The 19,947-nt window shown below is 45.6% G+C and overlaps 1 protein-coding gene and 1 long non-coding RNA gene across 3 annotated transcripts in view; one reads left to right on the top strand and one right to left on the bottom strand.

Annotated features, from left to right (window-relative positions):
- LOC134969129 (solute carrier family 22 member 6-A-like) overlaps positions 1-19,947 on the top strand; it is a 252,681-nt gene that overhangs the window by 77,706 nt on the left and 155,028 nt on the right. The window contains exon 2 of one of the 2 annotated variants that reach the window (XM_063944858.1): positions 10,357-10,598. In XM_063944858.1, coding sequence (XP_063800928.1) covers positions 10,357-10,598 — 242 coding nt within the window. Of the gene's footprint in view, positions 1-10,232; positions 10,599-19,947 lie in introns of those variants that run through there. The other variant, XM_063944857.1, reaches the window with a different exon arrangement.
- Positions 1-19,947, bottom strand: part of LOC134969132 (uncharacterized) — a 91,169-nt gene that overhangs the window by 34,018 nt on the left and 37,204 nt on the right. The window contains exon 2 of the long non-coding RNA XR_010189408.1: positions 8,804-8,963. This is a non-coding gene — a long non-coding RNA (uncharacterized LOC134969132). The remainder of the gene's footprint in view (positions 1-8,803; positions 8,964-19,947) is intronic.

The following is a 19,947-nucleotide window of genomic DNA, read 5'->3' as shown; positions in this document are numbered from 1 at the left end:
AGAATCTCCCCAGAGACCCAGTCAAATTGAGGATTGTGGGCCCTTAACCAGGGTAACCCCAACACCAATGGGGCAAAAGTACAGACAGTCACATAAAAGGACTATTTTTCAGAGTGTGTGGCTCCAATAAACAAAGAAATCTGGCTAGTGCAAGAGGTAATTTTACCTTGGGATAATGGTTCCCCGTTTAACCCACAAATCTCAATTTCCAATGCCAAGGGTACTAAGGGAACAGAGTGTTTCAGGGCAAATTGGCGGTCCATAAAAACCCCGTCGGCCCCACTGTCCACAAAGGCCTCAGTCTTGACAGTTTGACCGAGGATCTTCAAGGTCACTGGAATGATAAAAGTCTTCTTGGGAAATTCTGACTTCTGGCCTGACAGGATATTTCCCATCACCCTCAGGCCCTGAAGTTTTCCGGCTTTTCTGGGCATGATACTACCACATGACCTTTATTCCCACAGTACAAACACAACCCCTGCTGTCTCCTCCGCGTCTTCTCACGCGAGGAGAGGCGGGTAGCCCCAATCTGCATAGGCTCCTCGGAAAATTCCTCAGAGTCTGAGGTTCCCTTGGGAAAGAAGGAAACCTCGGTCTCCCTTTCAAGCCTACGCTCTCTCAGCCGTCTATCCACCCGGATGGATAACTGCATGAGCTGATCCAAGCTATCAGGCAAGGGATATTGTACCAGTTGGTCTTTTATCTGGTTAGAAAGACCTCTTCGGTACTGGTGTCTCAGGGCTGGGTCATTCCACTGGGTATCATGGGCCAACCTCCGAAACTCTGTACAGTAAACCTCAACTGGCCTTCGCCCTTGCTTAAGGATCGAAATCTGAGCCTCGGCTGAGGCCGTCTTGTCAGGGTCATCATACAACATGCCCAGTGCCGTAAAAAAAGCATCAACACTTTTAAGCGACGGACAGTCAGGCTGCAACCCATATGCCCAGACCTGTGGGTCTCCTTGTAGCAAGGAAATCACTATGCCCACCCACTGAATCTCCGACCCAGAAGACTGAGGCCTAAGCCAGAAGTATAGCTTGCAGCTCTCCTTGAAACAAAAGAACTGCGAGCGATCTCCAGAAAAACGATCCGGGAGATTTACTTTCGGCTCCTTAACCCCTAAAGGTGCTGCTGCTGCGGGAGCTCCGCCAGCGGCCTGGGAGGTGTGCATTTTAATGGATAAATCATTAAATTGTCAAGTCAGGACCTGCACCTGATCGACCACCTGTTGCAACGTATTTTGAGGGGTATGCTCCATATTCCCACAAAATTTCAACAGGAGTATTGGGCTGCTGAATATGTTATGCACACCAGTGCCTGCAGGAATGTACTGGTGTCTGAACTGTTATGCACACCAGTGCCTGCAGGAATGTACTGGTGTCTGAACTGTTATGCACACCAGTGCCTGCAGGAATGTACTGGTGTCTGAACGGATAGGGATGCAAAACAAATGAACTCACAGACAGACTGGGGAATATGACATTACGTACACAGAAGGTAATAGGGTAACAAAATAAACACAAAGTGAACAGATAAGCCCAGAGGCTAAGAAACTGGGTGTCTCCCTAGTATTAGGAATGCTCAGATGGAAAAAGCAAGATGTTGTGTTTTAATACGTAGAGAACCCGAAATGTTGTTGCTAAGGGCAACAGCAAAACCCTAAAGGGTTACCAACGGGTGTGGCAGTAAACTCCTTGGTCAGAGATGGAATGATAGACACAAGGAGAGTCTCCACAATCCTAATCCTCACTTTCAGTGCACAGGTTCAGTTTACTGCCACTAAACTGACACCTGAACACCTTTGCACAGTGAGAAAGGATTTAGGCAGGCAAGTCTGAGAATACAGCCGCAAACTTGCTAAGTTCACAGAGTAGCAAAAGAACCCCAGCAAGTTAAACGACTGACTCCAGTTTTACTGCTAGGTCTGGATTGGCAGAGTGTAGTACCAAACCCCAAGGCCTATTTGCAGTAAGCAACAACAAATACAAAGCTACACAGTACTGGCTAACTTTCAGGAACTGACTAACCAACAGAGATTCAGCAGCATCTGCTTAACCTGAGAAGAGGCCTTATATAGCAGGTGCTGTCCACGCCCCACTCAGACCTCACAGACTGTGAGCACAAAAACCAGCACCGGATCCCCTGCCGTGCACAAAGCCTGTAACGACTGCACAGCAAAAGACCCGAACCGGAGTATCAGCTGCGCTCAGGCCACTCCGCTAGCACTTGTCTCCCGGTTGCCATGACGACGTGGCAGCACAGGGCAGGAGACCCTAACACTGACCACTAAATCCCTTCCTCTTGTAACCAAGCTCCTGAAAATCACACCACCAACTCCCTCAGTGTCAATTTCCTCCTTACCCAGGAAAGCCAATAGTCCTGCAGGCCATGTCACTGGCAAGTCTGACGAGTCCTCTCCTGCCTGGGATTCCTCCGATGCATCCTTGAGTGTAACGCCTACTGCTGCTGGCGCTGCTGTTGTAGCTGCTGGGAGTCGATCGTCATCCCAGAGGGGAAGTCGGAAGACCACTTGTACTACTTCCAGTAAGCAATTGACTGTCCAACAGTCCTTTGCGAGGAAGATGAAATATCACAGCAGTCATCCTGCTGCAAAGCAGATAACTCGGGCCTTGGCAGCCTGGGCAGTGAGAAACGTGGTTCCGGTATCCACCGTTAATTCAGAGGCAACTAGAGATTTGATTGAGGTACTGTGTCCCCGGTACCAAATACCATCTAGGTTCCATTTCTCTAGGCAGGCGATACCGAAAATGTACACAGACCTCAGAAAAAGACTCACCAGTGTCCTAAAAAATGCAGTTGTACCCAATGTCCACTTAACCACGGACATGTGGACAAGTGGAGCAGGGCAGACTCAGGACTATATGACTGTGACAGCCCACTGGGTAGATGTATTGCCTCCCGCAGTAAGAACAGCAGCGGCGGCACCAGTAGCAGCATCTCGCAAATGCCATCTCGTTCCTAGGCAGGCTACGCTTTGTATCACCGCTTTCCAGAAGAGGCACACAGCTGACAACCTCTTACAGAAACTGAGGAAGATCATCGCAGAATGGCTTACCCCAATTGGACTCTCCTGGGGATTTGTGACATCGGACAACGCCAGCAATATTATGCGTGCATTACATCTGGGCAAATTCCAGCACGTCCCATGTTTTGCACATATACATTGAATTTGGTGGTGCAGAATTATTTAAAAAACGACAGGGGCGTGCAAGAGATGCTGTCGGTGGCCCGAAGAATTGCGGGCCACTTTCGGCATTCAGCCACTGCGTACAGAAGACTGGAGCACCACCAAACAGTCTTGAACCTGCCCTGCCATAATCTGAAGCAAGAGGTGGTAACGAGGTGGAATTCAACCCTCTATATCAGGCCTGGCCAACCTGTGGCTCTCCAGCTGTTGTAAAACTACAAGTCCCATCATGCCTTGCCACAGTTTTGCTATTAGGGAATGCTAAAAACTGTGGCAGGGCATGCTGGGATGTGTAGTTTCACAACATCTGGAGAGCCACAGGTTGGCCAGGCCTGCTCTATATGCTTCAGAGGATGGAGGAGCAGCAAAAGGCCATTCAAGCCTATACATCTGCCCACGATATAGGCAAAGGAGGGGGAATGCACCTGACTCAAGCGCAGTGGAGAATGATTTCAACATTGTGCAAGGTTCTGCAACCCTTTGAACTTGCCACACGTGAAGTCAGTTCAGACACTGCCAGCCTGAGTCAGGTCATTCCCCTCATCAGGCTTTTGCAGAAGAAGCTGGAGACATTGAAGGAGGAGCTAAAACAGAGCGATTCCGCTAGGCGTGTGGGACTTGTGGATGGAGCCCTTAATTCGCTTAACCAGGATTCACGGGTGGTCAATCTGTTGAAATCAGAGCACTACATTTTAGCCACCGTGCTCAATCCTAGATTTAAAACCTACGTTGTATCTCTCTTTCCGGCAGACACAAGTCTGCAGAGGTTCAAAGACCTGCTGGTGAGAAAATTGTCAAGTCAAGCGGAACGTGACCCGTCAACATCACCTCCTTCACATTCTCCCGCAACTGGGTGTGCGAGGAAAAGGCTAAGAATTCCGAGCCCACCCGCTGGCAATGATGCAGGGGAGTCTGGAGCGAGTGCTGACATCTGGTCCGGACTGAAGGACCTGCCAACGATTACTGACATGTCGTCTACTGTCACTTCATATGATTCTCTCACCATTGAAAGAACGTGTACTGGCAGGAAAAAGAGGCAGTTTGGAGGCCCTTGCACAAACTGGCTTTATTCTACCTAAGTTGCCCTCCCTCCAGTGTGTACTCCGAAAGAGTTTTTAGTGCAGCCGCTCACCTTGTCAGCAATCGGCGTACGAGGTTACTTCCAGAAAATGTGGAGAAGATGATGTTCATCAAAATGAATTATAATCAATTCCTCCGTGGAGACATTCACCAGCAGCAATTGCCTCCACAAAGTACACAGGGACCTGAGATGGTGGATTCCAGTGGGGACGAATTAATAATCTGTGAGGAGGGGGATGTACACATTGAAAGGGGTGAGGAATCGGAGGATGATGATGAGGTGGACATCTTGCCTCTGTAGAGCCAGTTTGTGCAAGGAGAGATTGATTGCTTCTTTTTTTGGTGGGGGCCCAAACCAACCAGTCATTTCAGTCACAGTCGTGTGGCAGACCCTGTCGCTGAAATGATGGGTTCGTTAAAGTGTGCATGTCCTGTTTATACAACATAAGGGTGGGTGGGAGGGCCCAAGGACAATTCCATCTTGCACCTCTTTTTTCTTTAATTTTTCTTTGCATCATGTGCTGTTTGGGGACAATTTTTTTGAAGTGCCATCCTGCCTGACACTGCAGTGCCACTCCTAGATGGGCCAGGTGTTTGTGTCGGCCACTTGTGTCGCTTAGCTTAGTCACACAGCGACCTTGGTGCGCCTCTTTTTTTCTTTGCATCATGTGCTGTTTGGGGACAATTTTTTTGAAGTGCCATCCTGCCTGACACTGCAGTGCCACTCCTAGATGGGACAGGTGTTTGTGTCGGCCACTTGTGTCGCTTAGCTTAGTCACACAGCGACCTTGGTGCGCCTCTCTTTTTCTTTGCATCATGTGCTGTTTGGGGACTATTTTTTTGAAGTGCCATCCTGCCTGACACTGCAGTGCCACTCCTAGATGGGCCAGGTGTTTGTGTCGGCCACTTGTGTCGCTTAGCTTAGCCATCCAGCGACCTCGGTGCAAATTTTAGGACTAAAAATAATATTGTGAGGTGTGAGGTGTTCAGAATAGACTGGAAATGAGTGGAAATTATGGTTATTGAGGTTAATAATACTATGGGATCAAAATGACCCCCAAATTCTATGATTTAAGCTTTTTTTAAGGGTTTAAAAAAAACAAAACACCGGAATCCAAAATACACCCGAATCCGACAAAAAATTTTCGGTGAGGTTTTGCCAAAACGCGTCCGAATCCAAAACACGGCCGCGGAACCGAATCCAAAACCAAAACACAAAACCCGAAAAATGTCCGGTGCACATCACTAGTTTAAAAACATATTGCCCCTAGCAGTATCACATGAATCGTTTTTCCAGTTTATCTCTGGATAGTTAAAATCTCCCATCACTACTATGTCTCCTACTCCTGCTGCTCTTTCAATTTGCTTTATTAACAATTCCTCATCAGATACGTTGATACCAGGCGGCCTATAGCATACACCCAATACTAACTTTTTTATTCCTTTTTCCCCGCATGCAATTTCTACCCACAATGTCTCGACAGTGTCTACAGTCCCCTCCTGAATATCTTCCCGTATATCAGGTTTTAAAAACGGCTTTACGTAAAGACACACCCCTCCACCCTTTTTATTTAGTCTGTCTCTCCTAAACAGTGTATAGCCCTCTAGATTGACTGTCCAATCATGAGATTCATCCCACCAAGTTTCAGTAATGACTATAATATCATACTGTTTGCTTGCTGCAAGTATTTCTAGTTCACCCTTTTTACCAGTAATGCTTCTGGCATTTACATACATACAACTAAGATAAGTATTTTCCCTTGCGTTAGGGACATCTTTCACCTTATGTAGCAATGATGACCTGTAATCGTCATTGGTTAGTGCTTTGGTAAAATCTCTTTTAGTACCCATGTTAGTAACCTTACCGCCTGCTCTTACCCTCCCCGCATAGGATATTCCAATATCAGTGATTTGGGTCAGAATTTATTAATTTAATACTATCTATCATAGGTCTACTGCTTTTCTCACTATCAACACCTTAAATACCCGCTTGTTTTGTTTATTCAGAGGTACGAGACAGGGTTGTCCTCTTTCTCCTCTCTTATTTAATCTGTCACTGGATCCTCTTCTCAGACAATTTATTAAGGAGTCTAGGTGGAAAGGTATTACATTTTCCCACTCTGAGGTTAAATTCTCGGCATTTGCGGATGACCTTCTACTTTACTTTGCGAACCCTAAAACTGTATTGCCCCTGTTGACCTCCTTTTTAATAAGCACTTTGGAAAGAGTAGCTGGATTTAATATTAAGTATGCTAAAACCGAAGAGTTAGCCTTTTTTTCCTGCAGCTAAATTGGAGTGGGGGGGGTATCTTTTCCATTTAAGTTGGCGCCTAATGATTGTATTACATACTTGGGTATTAAGATCCCTACTCATCCTTCCAAATTGTATGGCCTAAATAACACCCCGCTACTTTCAAAAACCTTCACCGACATGTCTAGATGGACTCATCTTCCTTTGACTTCCCACCACAGCTTTGTACACAGATCTTGCTGGTGGACTAAGTTTGTACAGCCGAATCAGTTCCCGCAACAGTTATCATTACCATCACCGGGAAAGCCATAGCGAACAGGCTCTCGTGAGCGCCTGCGGCATCCGCGGTCAAATCACCTGGCGCTATTGGGAAACACCATACGGAGGGACCCGTGACTAGCCAGAAGTCCCGCCAGCGTTGAGTGCATCACCATCGGGAGAAAGGGCCGTCATCACCATCGGAAGAAAGGGCCGTGCAGTGGAGATACATGTGGCTGATTGACTAGAGCAGTGTTTCCCAACCTCGGTCCTCAAGGCACACTAACAGTCCTGGTTTTAGTGATATCCAGGCTTGAACACAGGTGACTTAATTAGTACCACAGTTATTTTGATTTAACCATCTGTGCTGAAGCCTGGATATCACTTAAACCTGCACTGTTGGTGTGCCTTGAGGGCCGCGGTTGGGAATGCCTGGACTAGAGGCACCAGGAAGGGTAATTATACCAGTGTATACTATTGTATAGTGCTTGAATAAACTAACTTATTAGCCGGGACGCTGGCAATTGCAGCACTATTATATACATCCAGCTCCGAGGTGCATATCAGCTACTAATGATACTATTTGGACACAAACAGCCGCTGTGAACATCATTGTTACAAATGAACTAAAATACATTATTTTCATTCTTTGAAGGAGGATAAAGTCTGGGAGTTTGCCAATAGTTACTATTTCCAAAGTATTTTATACTATCATAGTATCAATTACTTGTTTTAATGTATGCATATGATGGAGAGAACAAATAACTGATATTATCACTCTCTTTGTAATTTTACCATTTTATTGTTGTTTATTGATGTATATTTTTGATGCATATTTCTGTTTGTGATTGCACAATAAATGTGATATTATGTAAATACAGGCCTTCCTAATATATTAATTCTTAATACTTATTCGTTTCTGAGGATCAATGGTTATACAAAAAATCTCATACATATATATATATATATATATATATATATATTTGATGTGATATAAGTAACAAGCATTCACAAGCGCAGTAATCATCTATTTATTCTCGTTATTTAATAGCCACACCTCGTATATAATTATATATATGTTACTTTTTTGTTAGACATATCCTATCTGTCTTAACTAAGCCATACAAGTATTCATAAAAATTAAACAAATCAAAGCAGAGATACAAGTAAACAGGTGGAGTAATGGCAGTATTTTCATGTAATAATGCTAAACGCTGGAGAAAAGGGTATTCACTACTTCATAAATAGACCTCTAAGCACTCAGTTAGTATCAACTCTTCTGTAGCTAACATGGGGAGATATAAATTGGGTCAGGTCAATGGCAGACAAATAGCAAAGTGTAACGTTATTAGGCAGAGGCAGCCAGTTAATATTCAGCGCAAAGGTCAAGACAGTCAGTAGGTTTCAGTGATCAGAACAAGTTGAGCCTGCAATAAGTAATGAGAATAGTAAGTCACAATGCCAGGACAGGAGAAGGCTGTCAGCAGGGGTATAGTACGGTATGCCGGCGCTCGGGCTCCCGGCGACCAGCATACCAGCGCCGGGAGCCCGACCGCCAGCATACCGACAGCGAGGCGAGAGCGAAGGAGCCACACTATTTTATTCTCCCTCCAGGGGGGTCGTGGACCCCCACGAGGGAGAATAGCTGTCGGTATGCCGGGTGTCGGGATTCCGGCGCTGGTATACTGTGCGCTGGGATCCCAACATTCGGCATACTGAAGACCACCCTGTCAGCAGAAAGGGTTCATATTTGTACGCAGTGCCGGTGTTTTTGCAACCAATACCGATGTTTTTGCAACCGCGATCATGCACGTGCCAATGTACCTTTGCGATCGTGCTCACATTGATATTTTATATAGTGTCAGGAAGAGACCATTCGGGGGAGTTTATGTTGTGGTGGTGGCAAAACCACAGGCGTGTCATGGACGTTTTCGAGTTGTGTATCTGCCTCCAACTACGATCATGTACGTAGAGAAACATGGTGCCAGCGTTGCCAGGCTACATACCCATAGGTCAACCCTAGGAGTCGATGTTCTTCGTCAGTGCTGTGTATGAGTATGCATCTGTAGAGGATTTTGGGATGACTCCAGTGGGCGTCTATTTTCTTTTTGGAGGCAGCAGCTTCACTTGCAATGATTATCAGCTCTGTAACCTAGAAAAATGCAGCTGAATATGCATTTGCATACAAACATGAATTAGGTCCAAAATTTCTGAATTAAAGCACGATAAGGTAAGAGGTGCTGCAGAATATTTAGTGAACAGAGTCAGTAAGCAAATAATTATTTTTTTATTCATGTGGGTAACATTTGGCCTTAATCAGCATGGGTTGTAGATGTGCGAAAAATCGCACACCTACAACCCATTACTCTAACATGCAGGGGGTGGGAAACGCACAGCACAGGGCAAGTCCGCCCCGCATGCCGGGTCCTGCCTCCCGCAAACATGCGTGCGCACAGCAAGACAGCAATGCTCTTGCATATTTAGGGTTGCCTCCTGCCTACGCAACCTAGCTGCGAAGGCTGTCAGTGAGCAACGGTCCGGACACGTCTCCATTGTCCGGACTGCGCCCCTTAAACGGAGCATTGATGCCCACAAAATGCGGAGTTGATGCCCCATTCCCGCCCCCTCCAGGTCTTAAATTGTGAGCGCATGCACACGTGCTGAAATCGCAGAATAGCGATTTCAGCACAATTGCGGCTAATACTAAATCAGCCCCATAGTCCTATATAATAAAAGGCTAGCACTGCTCCTCACCTCTATGGTGGGAATGCAAGTGTTTTGTGTGCCGTCAACCAGTAGATTGCGTCCGGCGGAGCAATTCAAGTGTTGTTCCGTTTGGGTACGCACAGCCATGGGTGCTGATATTACTGCTATGTTGTTTTATAATTTTGACGGGCTGGTAACTAGCATGTATATAGTAGTTGAGTGATACAGCTACTGAGAACAGTAAAAAGCAAAATAGTAAAGCTCCACTGCAAGTAGTAACCATAATTAATGGCAGAAAAAAAGAATGATTGGCAATATATGTAAAAATAATTTGCCCTTTTCACTATACAGTATTTGCAATGAACCTGCAAGGTGTCAAACAGTGATGTATTAACCATTTTAAAATTTATGATTAGAGAGTATGATGAAATAGAGTGATTGTGTGGGGGTGGTCTACTTGACTTTTAGACATGGTAGCAGCTCTCATCTCTGTCACTTATAATCTAGTCCATTACACTAAGAGAATTATTCTAGAACTTCCTCACACACTGACAAAACAAACACACAGCAGAGCTGTAGTGTAGACAGACACTTGGATTTCGAAATTAGATTTCCACTCCTCATACAAGTCAAAGTGTAGCTATTGTACAGCATATCGGCATACAGCCTGCAAATACCCAACTTACTTGGTTAACTGTCGTGAAGACTTCATTCAGTGGATGACCAGTAATGGGTTTTAATGACCTTCTACAAACTGTTGGGGGATTGGGATGGTTTCAGGTGCTGAACACTGCCATGCTCTTGTTGCCTATGTTTTTTATGGCCAGTCATAACTTCCTTCAAAATTTTACAGCTGCAATACCTACCCACCGCTGTCGCCTGCCAGCCTTGGACGACACTACAATTATTTATAACCAAAGTAACTTGGCAGCATTCATACCAGTGGATGGAAATCAGAACAGCAAAAGTTGCCTGCAGTACCAGAATTCGGCGCATGCTATCTGGACTAATGGTACCTCCAACAACAGCACTGAACCTTGTAAATATGGATGGGTCTATGACAAGAGTGTCTTTTCCTCCACCATTGTCACTGAGGTAATGTGCAGAACATACAGTATGCAACTGTTTTTAGCTTTTGTTCAATTAATAAGTTGCAATGAGTGCAAACAAATTAATCATGTGATGTGCTCCTCATACTGTGGTTTTGCGATCTCTGTTTAATGTGTTCCTTTTTGTGTTACTAGGTTAGACAGGGCACAGGAAAGCCAGCAGAACCAGAACACAAGAAGATCACAGCATTTAAGTTTAACTAGCCCATGGTTAGCTTTAGATGGCAAGATATACTGTAGGTCTAGACTCTCCAACACACAGTGAGTAGTATGCCAGGTCGTGTGGCGTACCTTGTGCAATTTCGCTGTGTGACTGCTCAAATAATGAAAGCAGACATATGTATCAAACCTTATGATTGCAATAGCGGAACAGGTAGCAAAATGTGTCCTACTGTATCCTAAACAAAGTTCTAGGGGACACATCCTCACAAAAGTGCTTCAATCAGTCCAACAATTATGAGCATATACTGTATGTCTGTTACGAGTGTATCTTTTGCACATACACGCTGATGATAGCAATGACTTATCAGAAACTAGGCACCTACTTAGGGTAGTACGGATGGTGTAATGGTTAGCATTACTGCCTCACAGCACTGAGGTCATGGGTTCGATTCCTACCGTGGCTCTACCTGTGCAGAGTTTGTATATTCTCCCCGTACTTGCGTGGGTTTCCTCCGGGTACTCTGGTTTCCTCCCACAATCCAAAAATATACTGGTAGGTCAATTTGATCCCAACAAAAACTTAACCCTAGTATGAATGCGTGTACATGTGGTAGGGTATATAGATTGTTAGCTCCACTGGGGCAGGGACCGATATGAATGGGCAAATATTCTCTATAAAAGTGCTGCGGAATATGTGTGCGCTATATAAATAACTTGTAATAATAATAATAAATATTCTGCTGATGGAGATGTGTGGCTTTTAAAAAAAAATGTTTTTGTCTTTTACACCCATTTTGTTACCAAGGGCAGTATAGATGGTGTAATGGTTAGCATTACTGCCTCACAGCACTGAGGTCATGGGTTCGATTCCCACCACAGTCCTAAATGTGTGTAGTTTGTATATTCTCCCCGTACTTGTGTAGGTTTCTTTCCACGCTCCAAAAATATTCTGGTAGGTTAATTGTCTCCTAGCAAAATAATAATAACTCACCCGTGTATGGGGTATATTTACTAAGCTCCCGATTTTGACCGAGATGCCGTTTTTTCTTCAAAGTGTCATCTCGGTTAATCTCGGTCATTTACTAAACACTAATCACGGCAGTGATGAGGGCATTCGTAATTTTTTGCTAGTTCAGGTAAAAAATTACGAATGAATACACCATCGGTCAAATTACGCCTGTTTAGATATGAATCTCGGTCATTTACTAAGAAGTGCAAAGCAAAAAAACACAAAACACTGCCGTGAAAAATTACAACTCGTAAAAAAGTCCTAAAAAAAAACAGACCTGCTTTTTTTTTCCGTGATTTGAGATGCATGCAGGGATCCATGAGATCCGTGCATGTATATCAGTGGGAAGGGGTGGGAAAGTGCTTATTTTTGCCAAAAAAATTGCGTGGGGTCCCCCCTCCTAAGCATAACCAGCCTCGGGCTCTTTGAGCCGATCCTGGTTGCAGAAATATGGGGAAAAAAATGACAGGGGTTCCCCCATATTTAAGCAACCAGCATCGGGCTCTGCGCCTGGTCCTGGTCCCAAAAATACGGGGGACAAAAAGAGTAGGGGTCCCCCGTATTTTTAAAACCAGCACCGGGCTCCACTAGCTGGACAGATAATGCCACAGCCGGGGGTCACTTTTATACAGCGCCCTGCGGCCGTGGCATCAAAAATCCAACTAGTCACCCCTGGCCGGGGTACCCTGGGGGAGTGGGAACCCCTTCAATCAAGGGGTCCCCCCCCCCCCAGCCACCCAAGGGCCAGGGGTGAAGCCCGAGGCTGTCCCCCCCCATCCAATGGGCTGCGGATGGGAGGGCTGATAGCCTTTGTTGTAAAATAAAAGATATTGTTTTTAGTAGCAGTACTACAAGTCCCAGCAAGCCTCCCCCGCATGCTGGTACTTGGAGAACCACAAGTACCAGCATGCGGCGGAAAAACGGGCCCGCTGGTACCTGTAGTACTACCACTAAAAAAATACCCAAAAAAACACAAGACACACACACCGTGAAAGTATAATTTTATTACATACATACACACATACATACATACTTACCTTATGTTCTCACGCAGGTCGGTCCTCTTCTCCAGTAGAATCCAAGGGCTACCTGTTGAAGAAATTCTACTCACCAGATCCATGGGTCCAGGCTCCTCGGCAAATCCAGGGTTAATCCACGTACTTGAATAAAAAAAAAAAAACGGTGTCCCGACCACGAACTGAAAGGGGACCCATGTTTGCACATGGGTCACCTTCCCACGAATGCCAGAAACCCACTTTGACTTCTGTCTAAGTGGGTTTCTTCAGCCAATCAGGGAGTGCCACGTTGTAGCACTCTCCTGATCAGCTGTGTGCTGCTGTCCTCACTGACAGGCGGCACACGGCAGTGTTACAATGTAGCGCCTATGCGCTCCATTGTAACCAATGCTGGGAACTTTCTGCTCAGCGGTGACGTCACTTTAGGTCAACCGCAGGGCAGAAAGTTCCCATCATTGGTTACAATGTAGCGCATAGGCGCTACATTGTAACACTGCCGCGTGCTGCCTGTCAGTGAGGACAGCAGCACACAGCTGATCAGGAGAGTGCTACAACGTGGCACTCCCTGATTGGCTGAAGAAACCCACTTAGACAGAAGTCAAAGTGGGTTTCTGGCATTCGTGGGAAGGTGACCCATGTGCAAACATGGGTCCCCTTTCAGTTCGTGGTCGGGACACCGTTTTTTTTAATTTATTCAAGTACGTGGATTAACCCTGGATTTGCCGAGGAGCCTGGACCCATGGATCTGGTGAGTAGAATTTCTTCAACAGGTAGCCCTTGGATTCTACTGGAGAAGAGGACCGACCTGCGTGAGAACATAAGGTAAGTATGTATGTATGTGTGTATGTATGTAATAAAATTATACTTTCACGGTGTGTGTGTCTTGTGTTTTTTTGGGTATTTTTTTAGTGGTAGTACTACAGGTACCAGCGGGCCCGTTTTTCCGCCGCATGCTGGTACTTGTGGTTCTCCAAGTACCAGCATGCGGGGGAGGCTTGCTGGGACTTGTAGTACTGCTACTAAAAACAATATCTTTTCATTATCACAAATGGCTATCAGCCTCCCCATCCGCAGCCCATTGGATGGGGGGGACAGCCTCGGGCTTCACCCCTGGCCCTTGGGTGGCTGGGGGGGGACGGGACCCCTTGATTGAAGGGGTCCCCACTCCCCCAGGGTACCCCGGCCAGGGGTGACTAGTTGGATTTTTGATGCCACGGCCGCAGGGCACTGTATAAAAGTGACCCCCGGCTGTGGCATTATCTGTCCAGCTAGTGGAGCCCGGTGCTGGTTTTAAAAATACGGGGGACCCCTACTCTTTTTGTCCCCCGTATTTTTGGAACCAGGACCAGGCGCAGAGCCCGATGCTGGTTGCTTAAATATGGGGGAACCCCTGTCAATTTTTTCCCCATATTTCTGCAACCAGGATCGGCTCAAAGAGCCCGAGGCTGGTTATGCTTAGGAGGGGGGACCCCACGCATTTTTTTTTGTGATTTTACATTGTTTAATTAAAAAAAAAAAAAATAAGAACCCCAGCACGGATCACACAGATCCGGCCGAGATTGATTGTAAAAAAAAACGGCAGTGTTTTGCTAATCACTGCCGTAAAAATAGGTAAAAAAAAACGAATGACATCGACATCGGAAGCAAAGAAAAATACGAATACGACAGCTTAGTAAATCCATCGTAATCAATTCAAAAAGTTGCAGTTTTACACTGTCGATGTCATTCGTGATTGAACTTTGACCTATTTTCGGAAATTACGAATCTTAGTAAATATACCCCTATGTGTTTCACATGGGCAGACTAGATGGGCCAAGTGTTTCTTATCTGTCATAAAATTCTATATTTCTATGTAACTCCAAATGTGTCCCAACTAGAGATGAGCGGGTTCGGTTCCTCGGAATCCGAACCCGCCCGAACTTCAGCTTTTTTTACACGGATCCGAGCGACTCGGATCTTCCCGCCTTGCTCGGTTAACCCGAGCGCGCCCGAACGTCATCATGACGCTGTCGGATTCTCGCGAGGCTCGGATTCTATCGCGAGACTCGGATTCTATATAAGGAGCCGCGCGTCGCCGCCATTTTACACGTGCATTGAGATTGATAGTGAGAGGACGTGGCTGGCGTCCTCTCCGTTTAGAGAAGAAATAGATAGGAGAGTGAGAGTGAGACAGTGACACTTCATTTACTGGAGCTTAGGAGGAGTACTCAGACAGAGAGTGCAGAATTTTGCTGATAGTATTAGTTAGTTATACTAGTGACAGAGTGAGACAGTGACACTTCATTTACTGGAGCTTAGGAGGAGTACTCAGACAGAGAGTGCAGAATTTTGCTGATAGTATTAGTTAGTTATACTAGTGACTGACCAGTGACCACCAGTGCAGTTTTATATTATTTAATATAATCCGTTCTCTGCCTGAAAAAACGATACACAGTGACTCAGTCACATACCTTATCTGTGCTCAGCCCAGTGTGCTGCTGCATCATCTATGTATAATATCTGACTGTGCTCACACAGCTTAATTGTGGGGGAGACTGGGGAGCAGTTAGGTTATAGCAGGAGCCAGGAGTACATATTAAAAAATTAAACAGTGCACACTTTTTTTCTGCAGGAGTGCCACTGCCAGTGTGACTGACCAGTGACCTGACCACCAGTATATAGTATACTATATTGTATTGTGAATGTCTGCCTGTAAAAGTTAAACACACGTCGTGTGACTTGTGTGGTGTTTTTTTATTCTATAAAATAAAAAACTCATTCTGCTGACAGACAGTGTCCAGCAGGTCCGTCATTATATAATATATACCTGTCCGGCTGCAGTAGTGATATATATATATTTTTTATATCATTATTTATCATCCAGTCGCAGCAGACACAGTACGGTAGTTCACGGCTGTAGCTACCTCTGTGTCGGCACTCGGCAGTCCATCCATAATTGTATACCACCTACCCGTGGTTTTTTTTTTCTTTCTTCTTTATACATACTACATCTCATTATCATCCAGTCTATATTAGCAGCAGACACAGTACAGTACGGTAGTCCACGGCTGTAGCTACCTCTGTGTCGGCACTCGGCAGTCCGTCCATAATTGTATACCACCTACCCGTGGTTTTTTTTTTCTTTCTTCTTTATACATACTACATCTCATTATCAACCAGTCTATATTAGCAGCAGACACAGTACGGTAGTCCACGGCTGTAGCTACCTCTGTGTCGGCACTCGGCAGTCCGTCCATAATTGTATACCACCTACCCGTGGTTTTTTTATCTTTATTCTTTATACATACTACATCTCATTATCATCCAGTCTATATTAGCAGCAGACACAGTACAGTACGGTAGTCCACGGCTGTAGCTACCTCTGTGTCGGCACTCGGCAGTCCGTCCATAATTGTATACCACCTACCCGTGGTTTTTTTTTCTTTCTTCTTTATACATACTACATCTCATTATCAACCAGTCTATATTAGCAGCTGACACAGTACGGTAGTCCACGGCTGTAGCTACCTCTGTGTCGGCACTCGGCAGTCCATCCATAATTGTATACCACCTACCCGTGGTTTTTTTTTCTTTCTCCTTTATACATACTACATCTCATTATCATCCAGTCTATATTAGCAGCAGACACAGTACAGTACGGTAGTCCACGGCTGTAGCTACCTCTGTGTCGGCACTCGGCAGTCCGTCCATAATTGTATACCACCTACCCGTGGTTTTTTTTTTCTTTCTTCTTTATACATACTACATCTCATTATCATCCAGTCTATATTAGCAGCAGACACAGTACAGTACGGTAGTCCACGGCTGTAGCTACCTCTGTGTCGGCACTCGGCAGTCCATCCATAATTGTATACCACCTACCCGTGGTTTTTTTTTCTTTCTTCTTTATACATACTACATCTCATTATCATCCAGTCTATATTAGCAGCAGACACAGTACAGTACAATAGTCCACGGCTGTAGCTACCTCTGTGTCGGCACTCGGCAGTCCGTCCATAATTGTATACCACCTACCCGTGGTTTTTTTTTCTTTCTTCTTTATACATACTACATCTCATTATCAACCAGTCTATATTAGCAGCAGACACAGTACGGTAGTCCACGGCTGTAGCTACCTCTGTGTCGGCACTCGGCAGTCCATCCATAATTGTATACCACCTACCCGTGGTTTTTTTTTCTTTCTTCTTTATACATACTACATCTCATTATCATCCAGTCTATATTAGCAGCAGACACAGTACAGTACGGTAGTCCACGGCTGTAGCTACCTCTGTGTCGGCACTCGGCAGTCCGTCCATAATTGTATACCACCTACCCGTGGTTTTTTTTTTCTTTCTTCTTTATACATACTACATCTCATTATCATCCAGTCTATATTAGCAGCAGACACAGTACAGTACGGTAGTCCACGGCTGTAGCTACCTCTGTGTCGGCACTCGGCAGTCCATCCATAATTGTATACCACCTACCCGTGGTTTTTTTTTCTTTCTTCTTTATACATACTACATCTCATTATCATCCAGTCTATATTAGCAGCAGACACAGTACAGTACAATAGTCCACGGCTGTAGCTACCTCTGTGTCGGCACTCGGCAGTCCGTCCATAATTGTATACCACCTACCCGTGGTTTTTTTTTCTTTCTTCTTTATACATACTACATCTCATTATCATCCAGTCTATATTAGCAGCAGACACAGTACAGTACGGTAGTCCACGGCTGTAGCTACCTCTGTGTCGGCACTCGGCAGTCCGTCCATAATTGTATACCACCTACCCGTGGTTTTTTTTTCTTTCTTCTTTATACATACTACATCTCATTATCATCCAGTCTATATTAGCAGCAGACACAGTACAGTACAATAGTCCACGGCTGTAGCTACCTCTGTGTCGGCACTCGGCAGTCCGTCCATAATTGTATACCACCTACCCGTGGTTTTTTTTTCTTTCTTCTTTATACATACTACATCTCATTATCATCCAGTCTATATTAGCAGCAGACACAGTACAGTACGGTAGTCCACGGCTGTAGCTACCTCTGTGTCGGCACTCGGCAGTCCGTCCATAATTGTATACCACCTACCCGTGGTTTTTTCTTTCTTTCTTCTTTATACATACTACATCTCATTATCATCCAGTCTATATTAGCAGCAGACACAGTACAGTACGGTAGTCCACGGCTGTATCTACCTCTGTGTCGGCACTCGGCAGTCCGTCCATAATTGTATACCACCTACCCGTGGTTTTTTTTTTCTTTCTTCTTTATACATACTACATCTCATTATCATCCAGTCTATATTAGCAGCAGACACAGTACAGTACGGTAGTCCACGGCTGTAGCTACCTCTGTGTCGGCACTCGGCAGTCCATCCATAATTGTATACTAGTATCCATCCATCTCCATTGTTTACCTGAGGTGCCTTTTAGTTGTGCCTATTAAAATATGGAGAACAAAAATGTTGAGGTTCCAAAATTAGGGAAAGATCAAGATCCACTTCCACCTCGTGCTGAAGCTGCTGCCACTAGTCATGGCCGAGACGATGAAATGCCAGCAATGTCGTCTGCCAAGGCCGATGCCCAATGTCATAGTACAGAGCATGTCAAATCCAAAACACCAAATATCAGTAAAAAAAGGACTCCAAAACCTAAAATAAAATTGTCGGAGGAGAAGCGTAAACTTGCCAATATGCCATTTACCACACGGAGTGGCAAGGAACGGCTGAGGCCCTGGCCTATGTTCATGGCTAGTGGTTCAGCTTCACATGAGGATGGAAGCACTCAGCCTCTCGCTAGAAAACTGAAAAGACTCAAGCTGGCAAAAGCACCGCAAAGAACTGTGCGTTCTTCGAAATCCCAAATCCACAAGGAGAGTCCAATTGTGTCGGTTGCGATGCCTGACCTTCCCAACACTGGACGTGAAGAGCATGCGCCTTCCACCATTTGCACGCCCCCTGCAAGTGCTGGAAGGAGCACCCGCAGTCCAGTTCCTGATAGTCAGATTGAAGATGAAGATGTTGAAGTACACCAGGATGAGGAGGATATGGGTGTTGCTGGCGCTGGGGAGGAAATTGACCAGGAGGATTCTGATGGTGAGGTGGTTTGTTTAAGTCAGGCTCCCGGGGAGACACCTGTTGTCCGTGGGAGGAATATGGCCGTTGACATTCCTGGTGAAAATACCAAAAAAATCAGCTCTTCAGTGTGGAGGTATTTCAACAGAAAAGCGGACAACAGGTGTCAAGCCGTGTGTTGCCTTTGTCAAGCTGTAATAAGTAGGGGTAAGGACGTTAACCACCTCGGAACATCCTCCCTTATACGTCACCTGCAGCGCATTCATAATAAGTCAGTGACAAGTTCAAAAACTTTGGGCGACAGCGGAAGCAGTCCACTGACCAGTAAATCCCTTCCTCTTGTAACCAAGCTCACGCAAACCACCCCACCAACTCCCTCAGTGTCAATTTCCTCCTTCCCCATGAATGCCAATAGTCCTGCAGGCCATGTCACTGGCAATTCTGACGAGTCCTCTCCTGCCTGGGATTCCTCCGATGCATCCTTGCGTGTAACGCCTACTGCTGCTGGCGCTGCTGTTGTTGCTGCTGGGAGTCGATGGTCATCCCAGAGGGGAAGTCGTAAGCCCACTTGTACTACTTCCAGTAAGCAATTGACTGTCCAACAGTCCTTTGCGAGGAAGATGAAATATCACAGCAGTCATCCTGCTGCAAAGCGGATAACTGAGGCCTTGACAACTATGTTGGTGTTAGACGTGCGTCCGGTATCCGCCGTTAGTTCACAGGGAACTAGACAATTTATTGAGGCAGTGTGCCCCCGTTACCAAATACCATCTAGGTTCCACTTCTCTAGGCAGGCGATACCGAGAATGTACACGGACGTCAGAAAAAGACTCACCAGTGTCCTAAAAAATGCAGTTGTACCCAATGTCCACTTAACCACGGACATGTGGACAAGTGGAGCAGGGCAGGGTCAGGACTATATGACTGTGACAGCCCACTGGGTAGATGTATGGACTCCCGCCGCAAGAACAGCAGCGGCGGCACCAGTAGCAGCATCTCGCAAACGCCAACTCTTTCCTAGGCAGGCTACGCTTTGTATCACCGCTTTTCAGAATACGCACACAGCTGAAAACCTCTTACGG

This window comes from Pseudophryne corroboree, chromosome 11, assembly GCF_028390025.1.
Source record: "Pseudophryne corroboree isolate aPseCor3 chromosome 11, aPseCor3.hap2, whole genome shotgun sequence".
Taxonomy (NCBI): Eukaryota; Metazoa; Chordata; class Amphibia; order Anura; family Myobatrachidae; genus Pseudophryne; species Pseudophryne corroboree.
Note: the sequence above shows the minus strand (reverse complement) of the source record. Positions and strands in the feature narration are given on the sequence as shown.